The 15,771-nt window shown below is 37.7% G+C and overlaps 1 protein-coding gene across 15 annotated transcripts in view; it reads left to right on the top strand.

Moving 5' to 3' along the window:
* Positions 1–15,771, top strand: part of srcin1a (SRC kinase signaling inhibitor 1a) — a 109,628-nt gene that overhangs the window by 88,215 nt on the left and 5,642 nt on the right. For 14 of the 15 annotated variants that reach the window (XM_032586660.1, XM_032586664.1, XM_032586663.1 and 11 more), the window contains 9 exons: positions 835–1,010; positions 1,889–2,019; positions 2,326–2,473; positions 3,817–4,123; positions 5,390–5,651; positions 5,783–5,922; positions 6,058–6,210; positions 7,737–8,570; positions 11,515–11,649. In XM_032586660.1, the coding sequence (XP_032442551.1) occupies positions 835–1,010; positions 1,889–2,019; positions 2,326–2,473; positions 3,817–4,123; positions 5,390–5,651; positions 5,783–5,922; positions 6,058–6,210; positions 7,737–8,570; positions 11,515–11,649 (2,286 nt within the window). The remainder of the gene's footprint in view (positions 1–834; positions 1,011–1,888; positions 2,020–2,325; positions 2,474–3,816; positions 4,124–5,389; positions 5,652–5,782; positions 5,923–6,057; positions 6,211–7,736; positions 8,571–11,514; positions 11,650–15,771) is intronic. The other variant, XM_032586668.1, reaches the window with a different exon arrangement.

Below are 15,771 nucleotides of genomic sequence, written 5' to 3'. Positions count from 1 at the left end.
CTGAGTCTACATGAGTGCAGCTGCTGGCAGTACACAGCAGTTGGGAATACAATGTTATTCTGCATGTTAGTGATACTGTTGTCTTGCTCAAACAGAAGGCTAATAAATTATTAATTTTTTCTGGCTTAGCAGGTGATTTCAAACTGGGGTGTTGTGTTACGTGGAGCAGACCTGCAGAATGTTGCATTTATAACACAGACAGGGAGCTCAGTTCATGCTCAAGTGATTCTGCCATGGGCATTTTTTGTTTTTCTCAGAACTTCTGAACTTAGTGTTAGGAGAAATATTTTGTGCAAATTAAAATTTAAGCAAAACAAATGTGGAAGTCTCAAAATTCTAAAGTTTGTAAATTATTTTTCTCACCGCACTGATTATATTCTCTACAGCTGCAGAATTTATATCTTGTGTTTTAAGATCAGCAACATAAACAATGACATAATCTGTTAATAATTTCAACAACTTTAACTTTGTCAACCTTTGTTATGCTACAACAACTAACTTTGATGGAGGGAGGAAGGGTGTGTGAAGTTATGGACCACCACACAAATGACTAAGTGGATGAAAAAAAATTTTTTTATTTTTTTTATTTTAAAATTAAAATGTAAAACTTTTATTAATCTCCCTTATTCTGACACCCCTACATACCCCTACATAAACTCAAGTGCATCTGAATACCTTGTAAATAAACAGGGTCTACTGGTGTAAAATGTATTCTAAGTATAAAATTAATTCAAGGGTTGTGAATACTTCTACAAGGCACAGTCCAACACTTTGCAAGGTATGTGAGCATTCTTGTCTTCCTGTTATGTTGATTTGAAATGTTTTTGTGTGTAGATGGAGAACCAGGATTCAGTGCGAACTCTGCTGAAACGGACAGAGGCTGAGCTGAACGTACGCGTAGCAGATGCCCTGCGGAAGCAAGAAGATCCTTTGCAGAGACAACGCCTCCTTGTGGAGGAGGAAAGACTCAAGTACCTCAATGAAGAAGAACTCATCATCCAGCAGCTCCAGTCAGTCACATAATATTATTAAAGCCATAAAGTAAAACAACCTACTGTCTAAATCTAAAAACTTTAAAAATCAATATTTTGTTCTGTAATGGAAAGTTTTTATTTGCATGTCTATGTGGCAACAATGTGTGATTTTGTCCTCTATTCTATTTGAAATATAGCAAAAGTTACCCATTCCATATTGAGTTGGTACATCAGACATGAGAAAAGTTCAGCTTTTGCAGCTTAATGAATTATAGAATGACTCGGTGGTATGAAGAAATTTAACTGTAATTAAGCCTGACAATGGACAAGATGCTTATTAAGATCTGAAATACATAGCTGTCCAGTAACTAATTAGAATGACTGAAAAAATGAGAGTGAGAGCTACCTTGAGATTTAATCATCAGATATTGTAAGTTGCTTCGCTCTTACATGTGGAATTGCTAAGCCCCTAAATCACTACACATTTCTGAATAATTGGTTGAACTCTTAGAGATCTTTGCTAATCAGTATTTGTTTTTCTTCCACACCAAATGTAGCCACCTGCTTTCATTCATTACCTACTGTGCTTTTAATAAAAGAATGCTGTTTGGCCTTGCAGTTAACATAACAGCATTATAATTTTATATTTGCATAAAGTCTGTGCTCCTGAAGATATGATAGGTACATAATTGGACTTTTTTTCAGTCACAGTTTATGCAAATAGCTTTTCAGATACCACTGCATACTCCTTCAGTTCAGCTGTCCATAACAAGTTGATCAACAGGCTGTTATTGGCAGCAGATTAATCAACACTTTATTAACACATTTCTGATGTGATCAAGTTTTAATTTGAATAAAACGTGATCATAAAAGAAAAATCCCTGATGCTCAACCTTCTGTTTGTTCTGTCTCAGTGACCTGGAGAAATCAGTGGAGGAGATCCAGAAGGAGTCTTCTGTCAACCACAAGCTGGTGTCAGTGCAGGAGCTGGAGGAGAAGGCTACAGTTCTGAGAAAGCTGGGAGAAACACTCACAGAGTTGAAAAGTGAGTCATGCTGGCACATCCCTCACACTGTGCACTGCACAAAACAGAAAACAGTCGTTACGTCTAGTAGTCAGTTTATTTTCCACTAATTACTCACCGAGGCGCCGATTATCTTTTAGTCACCAGCAGTCAGTCTGCAATGTTTAATCACTCGCGAATTGCTCATTGTATGAATGAACTTGCTGACCATTTGCAGTAGCTCAAAAAAGAGAACATTTAATTAACATGAAAAGCTTTCAGTATCCTTGAGAGGTGTTTTGTAAAAGCATGCCTGTTTTGTGTCGCTCCTCTGCTTTTCTTCTACAGATCAATTCCCAAGCCTGCAGAGCAAGATGCGGGTGGTGCTGCGGGTGGAGGTAGAAGCTGTGAAATTCCTCAAAGAAGAACCGCACAGACTAGATGCCCTGTTAAAACGCTGCAAGACTATAACTGACACCCTCGCCACAATGCGCAAGTATGAAACTGCTCTGAAGGTGGAGAACAGCACATTTGGCAGCTTTAGGCTCAGACTGAAGTGTCGAGCAAGCCGATATAGTGATGTGAAGAAGTGTTTCCCTCTTGCAGATTTCTGTGGTAGGATTGGTTAAGCCAGCTTAGTAAAGGTTCACCACTGTCTCATTCTTTCTCTATTTGTGGATAATAGCTCTCACTGTGGTTTGTTGGCGTCCCAAAGGCTTAGAAACGGGTTTGTAACCCTTTTCAGACTGATAAGATGTTGATGACTATGTTTCTCATCTCTTCTTGGATTTCCTTAGATCAGAACATAATGTGTTGCTTCTTGAGGTCTTTTAGCTTTCTTCTAGAAGTAATCTGACTATTGAAACGAAACCAAATAAATATGGTTAATCACAAGGATGAGTTTAACTAGAGGGCAGTTATATTTACACATAGGGCAAGGTTGGATTGGATAGTTTATTTTTCCTCAGTAACCTCAATTTGAAACCGTTTTGTCCATTTACTCAAGAGATCTTTGTCAGATATTAAAATTTCTATGATAGATCATATCTGACAGACAAGGTTTTCTCAGTTCATATTGATCAATCAAGTCTTCAGGTCGATTTTGAGTCCTCTCCTGTTCTTATTTTACATTTTACCCCTAGGATCCATCCTCAGAATGTATAATTTTACCATAAGATAAATAATGATTTACTGAAAACTGTAATGTACTGGCAAAATAACTTCAAGACCTGGATACACTCAATTTTCCTCCATGTACAGTAGGCAAAATTAAAACAGAAGTCATTATGTTTGGGACTACGGGCTCTGTAGACCTTGATAGTGCACTTGCCCGTCTAACATTTTTCAGTCAATCCATTGTTAAACAGTTTGGAGTAAGTTTTGACATCTCCCTTAAATTTGATATATTCTATATTAAAAAATTCACTTTGATTTGAAATATTTAAGCATGTCAAATAGCATGCCAGAAGACTCCAAACTTTTAAGGGAAAGAAGCATTGAGTTACGCTTTCTTCATGGCACTAAATGCAGATTGAATGTATTTTATTAGGTTTCATTTATAATAATTTGTTATGAAGAAATAACACTCTGAACTTTTAAGGGAAATAAGCATTCTGTAATCATAAATTCCAGCTGAAAGCACTTTCAAAGCTATTTTTATTCTCATAAATATGCGTTGGGATTTTTATGAAGAGTGAAGGAGATTCCCTTATCAGGTTTAGTCCTGAAAAACTTCTTAATAATCTTAATTATTCTCAGAAAATAATCTTGTCACACTCAAGTTTAAAGGGAACATTTCACAGACTTGATTAAGGATTTTTTTCTTCCTTGTCTTGCCAGGCAAGCAAATGAAGGAGTTTGGAAAAAGCAGGACAACTTTTCTAGCCCCTCATCAAAGCACAATGACGACTTGCAAAAATTTTCGAGTTTTGACATTCCTACCAGTCCACCTCTAACTATCAATGACATCGGAGGAGGTAACAGCTTGTCTAACTGGAGCCCTCACTCGAGCCTCAGCCGTGGTCTCGGAAACCCGTCTGGTCCTCATAAGGACAATCATCCTCCTATTCCTCACAAAGGCAAAGCCCTAGAGGAGTTGGAGCGGCGGGCTGCCGCTGACAAAGCTTTATCAATGGAAGTCCGACTGGTAGGGCAATTTCTTTAATTACATTTTCCTTTATATTTCACCCCATAAACAGTTGGCGGAAGTTGTTCCAGCAGTGCCTGCTTTTCTATGTGTCCTTTATATACCTGTGTTACTTGGTCTTTAGAGAATTTAAAAAATGAGCAGCCATGGAGAGTTTGTTTACGGCTTAAGAATATGCTGACCCTGCTATCCACATGGGATCTTGTCAGTACTCTGGCAGTAAAAATTGTTTCTACTAAATAACTGAAACAAATAATCCACACTCTCCAATGAATAAATAAATACCTACACCGAATACCTCCACGAATTAAGGCTCCCAGAAGGATAAAATGCACACACACCTCAAAATTGCACATGTATCAGGTTGACAAGAGAAAGAGGAAAAGCTTAAGGCTTCAGTGCTAATGCAAAATGCATTTGTCATGCTGTTAAAGAGAAGCACTGGTGTCAGGGAGAATAGGGAGGAAAAAGCGCAAGCAGTGGCCCATAGGCCTTAGTATGTTATTTTTGTTGTGTTAAGTGCAACTCAGCTTACTGTGACTTGGGGGGATCATCTCATGGTGATCAGTGGAAAAACATAAACCTTTTGGAATTTGATTCTTTTTGACTGCCCCTGCCAAGATATGCACTGTGCCAATTTAAAATTATTGCACAACATGGCACACTGAGTGCTGCACAGAAAACATCCTCATGTGCTGCTGATGGGTTAATAAAAATACTGATAGTTGTGTATGTGTGCAAAAATACAGCCATCAAATATAAGATTACTTTATTCGCTATAATACCAATAAATATTTCTCCACTGATTAATCAGATAATCAGTAATCAGATAATCAGTATAAATAATTCTCTACATGATTTTTTTTTTAATGAAATGATTTTTAAAATAACATTACTTTTTAAAATGGATTCTTATTTTACATCTTTTGAGAGAGACCTTTCTCATTTCCTATGAAAATATACTTTTTGGCTGAGCAAAATAAGTGTCAAATTATTAAAAGTTGTTGCATGCAGTGTGCAGATGTGATACCCATGTCCATTGTGACTGGACAGCCAAGGAAGCTCCAGTTAAAAACCTATTTGGCCAGTACTGAAATTTCAGTATCTATAGATTTGCTTTAACGCTGAAATTCAATTTTCCCAATTGGCTGGAATCCAGTAACATTTGACAGGTCTTGGAGATTTTGATAGCCATCTGGCAGTCTTAATCTGATGTGAAACAGGCCTGAAACAACACTATTCTGGTTGCCATCATTCACTTTACAGGCGGCAGAGCGGGACTGGGAGGAGAAGCGGGCCAGTCTTACACAGTACAGTGCTCAGGACATCAACCGCCTGCTGGAGGAGACCCAGGCCGAGCTGATGAAGGCTATTCCAGACCTGGACTTTGCTGCCAAGCAGATCAAGCCCTCTTCCAACACACCATCAGTCCAGAACCCTCAGAATGCGGCGTCAACAACAGAGCACCGCAGCAGCAAGCCACAAAACAAGCTTTCAGCAAAAGAGGGGGGTTCCAGGCGTGGCTCTGGTAAGGCTATGACTTTCAAAAGTATGAATCAAAATAATATACTGCAACCAGTTTTGTTAATTTATAAGCTTCACTATCATGTTTTTTTTTTCCACTTTTCATTTTTTCACTTTTTGTTTTCACTTTTCCAGATGAGCTGACAGTACCACGATATCGCACAGAAAAACCGTCCAAGTCTCCTCCTCCTCCTCCACCTAGACGTAGTTTCCCCTCATCTCCAGGAGTGACATCTCGCAGTGGAGAGCCATTAATTCCTGGAAAAAGCATAAAGGTACAAGAGAAAGAAGCCATCAAATCAATACAGTCTTATGTAAACTAATTAGTTCATTTGCTGAAAATTTTCTGTTCATTGGGACTTTGCACTTTGCTGCTTTATATCATGTTTTAATCATTTTTGTTTAATTAGAAATTAGAATCTGAAGAGAATGACACTCAAAAGCCTCACATAAAACTGAGGAGGACCATGTCAGAAAACCCTCGCCCTGCATCGACACCCCCAACGCTCGCCTCTGGAGAGAAGGAACAAGGAGAGGAGGAAAAGATTGCTGCCGAACTTGAGGTAAATGAAATATGGATTGTACATCAATTTGATTATACTTTAATCGTAATAATGTTGCTCAATCAATGGCCAAACTGCACTTTATAGCTATGAACGTGACATCCACAAAGTGCCAAGGGGTTGCTAGAGTACATACACACTCTAAGGGCATTTGCAGATACGCTCATCATCATTACCACATGTTCAAGCAGCAGGTGCCATATGTCCCTTCTGCCCCTGGCACCAAGAAAGCCCAAAGATCGCATAATGCTCAGTCGCACACATCATCACCCAGGACTCACAGATAGACAGATGGACCCCGAGAGCTGTGTGTTCTGTGTTTAAGATGGGCTGCCTGGAAACTTGAGGCAACAAAGACTTAATAATACTCGATTTGGATTTGTCAGTGGTTGTTGTTTTGTTACTGAGACATTCTTTTAACCTCCGTTTTGCCTCCCCAGCTGTTTGAGAGAGCCCCAGTAAGGCTCTCTCGCCCTACTTCACTTTTCCTCCCCGTTAGTCCACACATCAGGAAAAACACTTCCCCCTCCAGGCTAGACGTGTCTCCTCTTGAGGCCTCTGAGGTAACACTCTGGCTGGCCAGGAGCAGTCTGGATTGTTCCCTTATGTCTCTTTTACTTCTTAACTACCTTCACTGTAACTACTGCTGAGTTTTTGACCGCATGCACTTTTAACCTTCTTGGTTTAAGCCTCATGGCCACACAACTGCCGCTGATTTATTTTTGACATTCACATGCTGACAAGAAAACCTGAAGAGATTTTGCAAAAGCTTTATACTCATTAGAGGGTTAAACTGATAATTATTATGTGTGACTGTGCACTAATTGTATCTACCAGACTGTGTCATAATTTATCGCAAGATATCGTGAATAAATGTGTGACAAAACATTATTATTCCAAACTCAAGTCTAAAGTGGATGGGTTGTGATGAAAACAAGAAGATAATTGCTACCTTAAACTTGCAAAAACTTTTGGTCAAATCCGATTAAATACCTGGAAAACCTTTAAGCAATGATGCAAATTTTGGTCAATTTTTAAATTCAGTGTTTTTCAGATCCACTGTGTTCCCTAAAACACAGAATTTCCTGATTGAAGGACAAATAAAGAATTAACATTCTGAAATATCCAGGTTGTGAAATTTTATACCAATAAAGTGGGTCGTACCATGTATTAACAAAAGTGGTTCCAATAAGATTGGCACCAGCAATCTTATTGAAAACAGTCACTTCATATTGAGAAATCCAGAGGAATGGAGACATAATTTTCCTTATGGGAGCATCAACCTGCTACATTTAGTATTATTGGATTGAGAGCAAACAAACCTATCCTGTTTCCCACCTTTTTCCCTTGCATGCGATTTTTGTAATTAGGTCCCAAACCTACTTGTGCGTGTATGCTAATTATCCACAAATGCATACATATGTATAGTTTTTGTCATATCTTTCAAGTTTTTCTTACATTTTTTGTAGACGTTTAACTAGTTCATGTGTTTCTATTTGTATATTAAGTTTTTTCTTTATTTATAGGGAAGGAACTTATCTCCAGTCCCCCACATCGTGTTGACAGAATGTTTGCCAGACTCACTCACTGCTGCAGAAAATTCTGTCAGAGACTTAGCAAATTACTCTGTACAAGACAATCCAGCACACAATTTGTGCAATCAACATATGGTTCACAAGAATGTGTTTTCAAGGGGAATACCTTCAGAAGGAGGCGAATGTGTTCTCAAACAAGACCAAGAAATCTCCCTGCTTCTGACAGACATGGAGATGAGATGGGTGTCTCCTCACAAAGTTCAGGAACTGAAGAGTATAGACCTTAAAACTCTAACTATTTCAGTGCAAAATAAAGACATTTCTGAAGCACAGCTGAATGAACGGCCTGTTCTTATAATTTTCAGAGAGGGAAATACACTGAAAGATACATACAGACTGCTGTATTCCCTTCTAGAGTCATCCAATCCAGTTCCTAAACTGAGATTAAGGTCCTTCCACCAACACACTCAGCAACAATCCCTAATGGAGGCTCTAAGAAGAGGGATTGAAACAGGGGACGACGTGCTAACGTTTCAGCATGCTGATGACGTTAGAATACAGCAAAGTAATTGTGATTCTAAAAGTAGCTCATCAAGTCAGAGTAGGATGACACAGGAGGTCCGACTCAGCACCTACCAGAGGATGGACAGTTTGGAGGAGACGATTCGAGAGCTGGAGAACACCTTAATAGAGATCAGTAGCCATCCTACGAGAGAGACGCTCTACACTGAGTCAGCCACCAGAAGTATTCCAGTACAGCGCACTGGGAGTCTGATGTCAGAGACCAGGAGGCCACCAGTTCCACCCAAACCAGCATCAATTCAGGTCCATTGTTTGTTGCTGCTGCTGTGTACATCTGTCACTCTGAAGCAGCATGCTCTGTTTTCCTTCTTCTCAGCAGATGACTACTGGAACTTCTCTTTCAAGCCTCTGATGTCTGCTCCCTGACTCATTCATCATGTAATTTTATTTAAGATCAAAAATATGTACAGAGGACAGACAACAGACTCCCTGTCTTCTTCTCTGTTCTGTTCTTCAAACTGGAGCTGCTCTCCTGCTGAGTCGTGCAACAGTAATTATTTCCCTTCCAATCTACTCCGACACTTGCTCATTTCTCCTCTCTGTTAAATATATGCATACGTAATGCCTTAACTTTATTATTTCTATTTTTTGCTTATGAGCCTTGCCTTGAAATCAACTTCCTTTCCCTCCAGCAAAGCAGTTAACAATACCATCATTTGAATTTTTAACTAACCTTCAGGGCATATTTTACATTTTCCTAAATCGTGCATTAAAGGGTATTGCCACTGCATGTGCAATGAGATTTTTTGTACTGTTTTCACAAGGCAATGAAATACATTTGGGTTGCCTCTTTTACATAAGATTATTGAAGATTAAATTGTTTTGAGGGGTTATTATGCAGAAAAACCCAAGTCTGTTTCCTATTCCATATCCTAATATTGCTTATGACCATGTAATGAACTTCTTGTCCTCCGATATAATGAGCCGCCTCTTTTCATCTCACCTCCAGCTGACCGCAAAGCGACAAAAGCTTAGCAATTAGCAAAAGGCTTAGAGCATTCCTGGTACAGCTGTCTTCATGCCAAGATGACTTGACAGTTTGCGTAGTATTGACTCTTGCCTGGAAAGCATCCTTCCACTGAAATACTTGACAGTCGCTGTCATAGCGAGTTTCAGCCCTCTGATGTGGAGCCATGGAGCGTTCCTACGGGAATGGCTGAGGATTACAGAGTTTTCACACATTATTTCATCACTCCAGCTTCAATCATGTTGATCATTCCAACAGAACCCTTCTCCCTATTCTGGTCCAACATGTGCTGCAAACTAAATTCAGACAAGAAGTCTCCCTTCTTACTCAATTGTGGTTCACATTTCCTAAAAGAAATAGAAGTTGAACTTAACCCAAAGGACAGCCAATTTACTGAGTGTTAACAATTTGGTCTAGTCAATACGTAGCTGGATATCTGGGAAAACAAATACATTTTTATTTGCTTTGCCTTTAATTCACACAAAAACTCAACTTTATATCACTGAAAATTATAATTCATAAAAACTGAGACGAAAGTGGAGATTTGAGAAAACTGTATTTGTATTTGTTGAGAAATGGAGTTTTAGGGTTCCGCGCATTAGTCGCATTAGTCAGCGACCAATAATGCACCAATATATTCACAAATATATTCACACACTTTACAATGATTCCCAATTGACATGTTCTTGTATTTTATTTCCTGTATATTCTAATACATTATTTAAAAGTGCTTTTACCTAAGTATCTAACCACGTAAATGAACCTCCTTCAAAACAACCATAATTTCCTGTTGCAAATTAAACATGGCGCCAGGTTTCTGATTAGTTGCTTTGCGCTACACTGCCCTTCTTGCAATTGGCTTGTTTAAAATAACATACAGGGGTCTATTTGTGCGGGTTCATGTGGATGAACCTGATCTGATGACCTGATGAACCAATCTGAAAATGATTGAGTGCGTATTTTTATTTTTTTAAATGATGATAATCATTTTTATAAATACCTGGCTGTGTGCAGACAAGGCCTAAGATTTGTAAGGTAAAAAAAACAATTGACACAGCGAAGTGGAAGGGAAATTATGCAGGATTGTCAACATTTTTACAAATAATTATCTGAAAGGTCTGTCATGCATTTGTATTCAGCTCACCCTTAAAGCTGATGAGCTTCAATAAAATCCACTAATCCATTATGATTTGAGGTCACCACTGAGTTGTGAAGGACACACAGGTCTGTTAGGAAACATTAGTGAAAAGACACCATCATGAATGCCAAAGAACTCAGTAGCCAGGTCAGCGATAAAACTGTGGAGAAGTTTGGAGGGAGGGAGGTTACTAAATTTAAAGTGGGAGAGCGTCTAGACAGTAAATCTATTGGTTGTGCACTTCAGTAATATGAGGTCAGTGGAAGAGTGACAATGCCACTATTTAGCGAAAGCCATATAAACATATAGATCAAACTTTCCCATGCTTCCTTTAAGGAAAACACCAAACAAGTGGAAGAAGCTTCTCTCCTGTCAGAGGTGACTAAACTAAACATTATCATTTAAATGCAAAATAGTGTGAAGGAAAACAAACATTGTACATCACTTTGGACATACTGGAGTAAAGCACAGTGATGGCAGTAACATAATGTGGAGCTGCTTCAACTTGGAAAGTCATGGTGATCAGAGTTGATGGGAAAATGGATGGAGCTGTACTTTGGACATCCGCGGTGTACAAGTTTGTAGTTGTGAACTGACAATGAGAAAGTTCAAGGTATTTGCAAGGCACTATAATCTTTTATCGTGTGTGCAGAGCAGGCACAGCTGGATGGAAATGTGTATTTGTTTTTGTGTTTGTTAGAGGCAGTGAATTGAGTAGCTCAGTGGGGAAGATCATTAAGCACAGAGCTTTGCAGATCTTGCTGTGAAGTTAGATCACGTAGTGTCACTTTCAGTGCTGCTTTTCTATATTCTGTTCTGTGCTATTCGCTCTTGATAGAGGGTTTTTTTCAGTGAAGTGCATTTTCTCAACTTTATATCAACTATCTTCTCAAATCTTTAAAGAAAAAATCCTACTTGTCTCAGGAGACTGGTTTGCTTGATGTAGTCAAACTCTTTTCAAGTAAATTCATGTCAATGGTAGAAACAGAAGGTATTGTAGAGCAGAAGTGAAATGTATAACCAGGTGCTCCATATTTAATCGACTTTCTGTTCTGCTTTTCTCTCCCTTGTTTTTCTCTCAGGGTGGGAATAATACCAGCATTGGTAAAATTCATTCCTCAGCTGCCTCAAAGCTGAAGCACCTGCAGCAAAATAGCACAGAGAAGACTAAAAGTGGCAAGAAAGAGGACTTACAGAAGATGCAGAGCCTGCAACAGGTATTATCTGACTATTAGTTCTGATTTTGATAAATCATGTTGAATCCACGATCTAATGGATTCGTCATCTTAGTATTGTCATAACTGCCCACAGACATTTTATTAATTTCTTTTTACAGAAGTTTGTTATAATAAACCCTTCTTAAAGGCAAAGTTAATGCTATGTGATTTCTATACATCATAAGTAAGCCTTGAAAGTTGTTTAAGTACTAAGATTGTGGGCATCTATTTGTGGAACCCATTGTTTTCTTTTTTTTCATTCACCACTCAAGAATAAATCGTTTCCATGACCGTTACATCATCTCCACACAAGTGTTGCACGTCCTCGGCATGCTTTACCCCTCAGCAAGAGAATTTGACTTCATATGACAGGTTTCAGCAGGGACTGAATGAATTTAAAACCATTTTTGGAGAATACACATAAGTTGTTTGATACCACAGACTGATGCATCAGACAGGACGCTGGACACAGGATTGTTGAATCATTTTGTCCAGGGAAAAAAATCAATTTTTAGCTCGTTGTCTGTGGGGAAATAATTATTATGAAGTCTCTCTTTGTAGGGATTTATATTTTAATTAATGGAAACAGACTATTAATCAAAACTCTAGAAAAAGCATATGCTATAAAAGTTGTACATGGTCCAGTGCCACAAAAAAGTATTTGCCTCCTGATGGATTTTTTTTATTTTGAAATTATGATTTTATTTGATAATGGAAAAAGCCAACAAAACCAGCCCAGCATTGGGTGAAAAGTAATGACTCCCTAAACCCTATCACTGATTATGTCACCATTGGCGACAACATCTTGCAACTTTAATTCGTTCTCATTAGCAGTTTTTCAACCAAAAATATCCAGTTCAAGGCATGTCAACTAGGTTTAAGTCGTAAAACTCCTTTATTTTATATTTTGGGGATTCAATTTTTTAGCTTATCTCTGAGTTTAACAGCTAGAATTATTTTAACTGTAGGATTTTCTAAAAGAGAGGTGAATTCATGGTTTTGTCAATTATGTCAAGTCATCCAGTTACTGAAGTGACAAAGGACCCCAGATCATCACCACCATCCTGTTTTACTGTAGTTATGATGTTCTTTTCATGAAATCCTGCATTAATGTTACACTAAATGCAGCTGACACATCAATCACCCTGAGAGTAATTTTGGTAAGCCAAGTTCTCCTTCGAAGGTTCATCACTGTGTTTTTTTTCCTGGATTACTGGAGTTTTAAAGACTTAGAAATGTCCTTGTAACTCTTCTCAGACTGATAGATGTTATAGACTTTGTCTTCCATCTGCTCTTAATTTTGTTTCAATGAGTTTGTGTTCCTTTTTGATATTCTGTAGGGAATTAACAGGTTGAGTATTTTTTTATTCTAAAGGCCAGGCAGTAATTAAGCCTGAATGTGGCTGGTGAAATCAAATAAATGAATTGTGATTAACAACAAATAATTTTGTGATTTAATAAGAGAAGGCCAATATTAATAATAATAATATTAATATTAATATTTTCACAGAAGGCCAGTTTGGTTTGGAAAGTGTTTTTCTACTAATAGAAACTGTTTGAATTCTGGATTTTAAATTTCTTAAGAACATTTTTTGGTCTGATTTTAAAATAGTGTTTGATCTAAAAATATTACTAATAAACCCAGACTTAACATTTATTGGTGCATGAACAAACTTACATAAATATTAGTTGGTTCAAATTATTATTTTCCCAAAGCACTATTAATGGACTGCTTTTAAGAGGTGAAAAAACATGAGTGCAAGTTTATTTTCTTTATACCCTTTTAAAGCTATTTTAGATTAATGTTATACTTTTGCTCAATAGTTGGCCCTAAAGGGTTTTTTCTTTTTTTATATTTCAACTTGTTAGCATTTAAAGAGGTGATGTAAAGTAAAGACCTGGACATAAGGATGCTAGATGGTCTCCAGAGGCTAGGAAATTAAACCGTTGAAGCATGTCGGTCGAGCAAAGCTGGGAGAAGATTCTTGCCAGTGCATGGGGGCAAGAAAAGCTTAATGTCGATGTAATTTGAAAAATAACAGAAGCAGTGAAGTGCACCTAAACCTTCATAACCCAGAGCGATTTCAGACTCAAAAGTAAGTTTTGTAGATTGCAGAGAAATGAATGTGTTTGGCAGAGAGAGAGATTTGGGAGATGGAGAAGTAATGAGGCTTTGGTCTCCTCAAACTGAGAAGCTTGGGAAGAACCTTTGCAGTGCTGAGTAATAACCGCCACTTGAGTCACTGGTAATCACAGATGATTTAATATGAAGAGGGCATCTCTCTTTCCGTCATTAAATCTTTTACATTTCTCCCCCTTTATGTCTCTTCTCCCCCTTCTTCCCCCTTCCTGTACTCTGCAATTTATACAAGCATCCCCTTTTTTCCTTTTCCATCACCCTCTGTCGGTTTTGTTCATTCCCTGAGATTTGAAGACTGAGTAGATGCCTACTCTTGTCAACTGAAAGGGAAATTAATCCTATTATTTCAGAATGACACTGACACTGCACAGTCTCTTTTGTGCATAAACTGTTCAAAACAGCTATTGTGAAAGACTCTGGATGTGTGAAAGCAGTGTCCTTAGAGGGACTTTGGACCCTCAAAGCTAATTGTCAGAGGACAAAAACCGGAGCCAAAGCAGTTTACATACCAGTTTAATACAATTTTATGGTTAATAAAAAAAATGAGACAATTGATTTAAACTAAGAGAAGGAAAAAAGAAGCAGCTATGGCAAAATTAATTTGTAGCTTTTTATTTTATAGGTGGAGAACAGTAGTTATTGTGAAGGTAAAGTAAGGATTGTTGAGCAAAAAGTATCAGAAATCTTTCTTTTGGAAAATAAAGCGTTGTATCCAGTGAACTGGCAGAGTTTTAGGGATCTTGATAGGATCTCCCTTATCCTTATTCAAACCTGAATGATTTTTATTCTCCACATATCTGTCAACCCAATCTCAAAGATAAATCTGTCAGTCAAATATATTTTGGAGGATGGACAAGCTGATTGTCATCAATTCATAAAACAATACACTAGCTTGCAAACTTTCAACCAGTTTTCTATAGTAACACTTTTATTGAACTTTCTTTAAATTTGTTCTTCCAAATTGACAAGAGCAACATGCTCTTTCCACATCTTATTAATCCAACTAAAAACCAAAAATACATTAAAAAATCTGTCAACAACAACAAAAAAATATTTGAGGGATAAACTTCTGCATCCTGTGCCGGAACATTAGCATTTTGAATATGGGTTTATAGTTCTAACTATGCATCAGTACCAATTAGGACAGCATGTTGTTGTACCACTTGCTACTTTTATCTGCCAGGTTAAACTAAGCAACTTCTTCATTGATTTCCAACACTGACGTGCAAAAAGCTCTCAACTAACCTCATCTTTTGCTGCATAAGTTGACAATAAAACATTTGGAAAAAATCTAACATTTGTTTTGACAACATTCAGAAGTATAGAAAAATTCCAGATGAAAAACAATTGCCAAAAGTAGCAATGTCACACTTATTGGATTTTTTTGTTTCACATTGTACCTTGTATAATTTCCTGTGTGCCTTGGATATATTTATGATAAGACACAAAGAGGAATTTCAGAATTCCTCTGAAATTGGATGCAAGTTTGTTTTTCTGCCTTCAAGCCCAATGAGGAGGATGGTGAGAGGAGTAAAAACATCTCCAGGGCTTCTTGTTAGTGAACAGTAGATCTGTTGTTTGGGGAAGCATGCCATTATAAAAGCTTTCTCTTCTATCATCACAAATGTTTGAAGTTTGCTAAATGTTACTGGAAATTTAAAATGAACCATGTGCTTTTGGCAGATTGAGCTGTAATGTTTTGTTACAAACACCCCATGTGTGTTTGGCATAAAACGCAGGATGAATATTTATTGAAGCCCCTTTTGCCCTGTACTAAGCAGGTTGGAGGATCTGGGCTTTTTCTCATTTAAAAACTTAATTTTATTAAAGTACAAGGCATCATAACTATTTGCAAAAACAGAACATCTTAAATAAAAACTTGGAGGTCTGAGAAAATTGAAAATGGGAGGTTGGTAGATCATTTGGTGATGATCCAAAGCATATAGCTGATTCAACATAGACCCAAAATCAACCTTCTGCAA

The sequence above is a fragment of the Xiphophorus hellerii genome, chromosome 16 (genome assembly GCF_003331165.1).
Source record: "Xiphophorus hellerii strain 12219 chromosome 16, Xiphophorus_hellerii-4.1, whole genome shotgun sequence".
Lineage (NCBI taxonomy): Eukaryota > Metazoa > Chordata > Actinopteri > Cyprinodontiformes > Poeciliidae > Xiphophorus > Xiphophorus hellerii.
The sequence above is the reverse complement of the archived record's forward strand: the minus strand, read 5'-3'. Positions and strand labels throughout refer to the sequence as shown.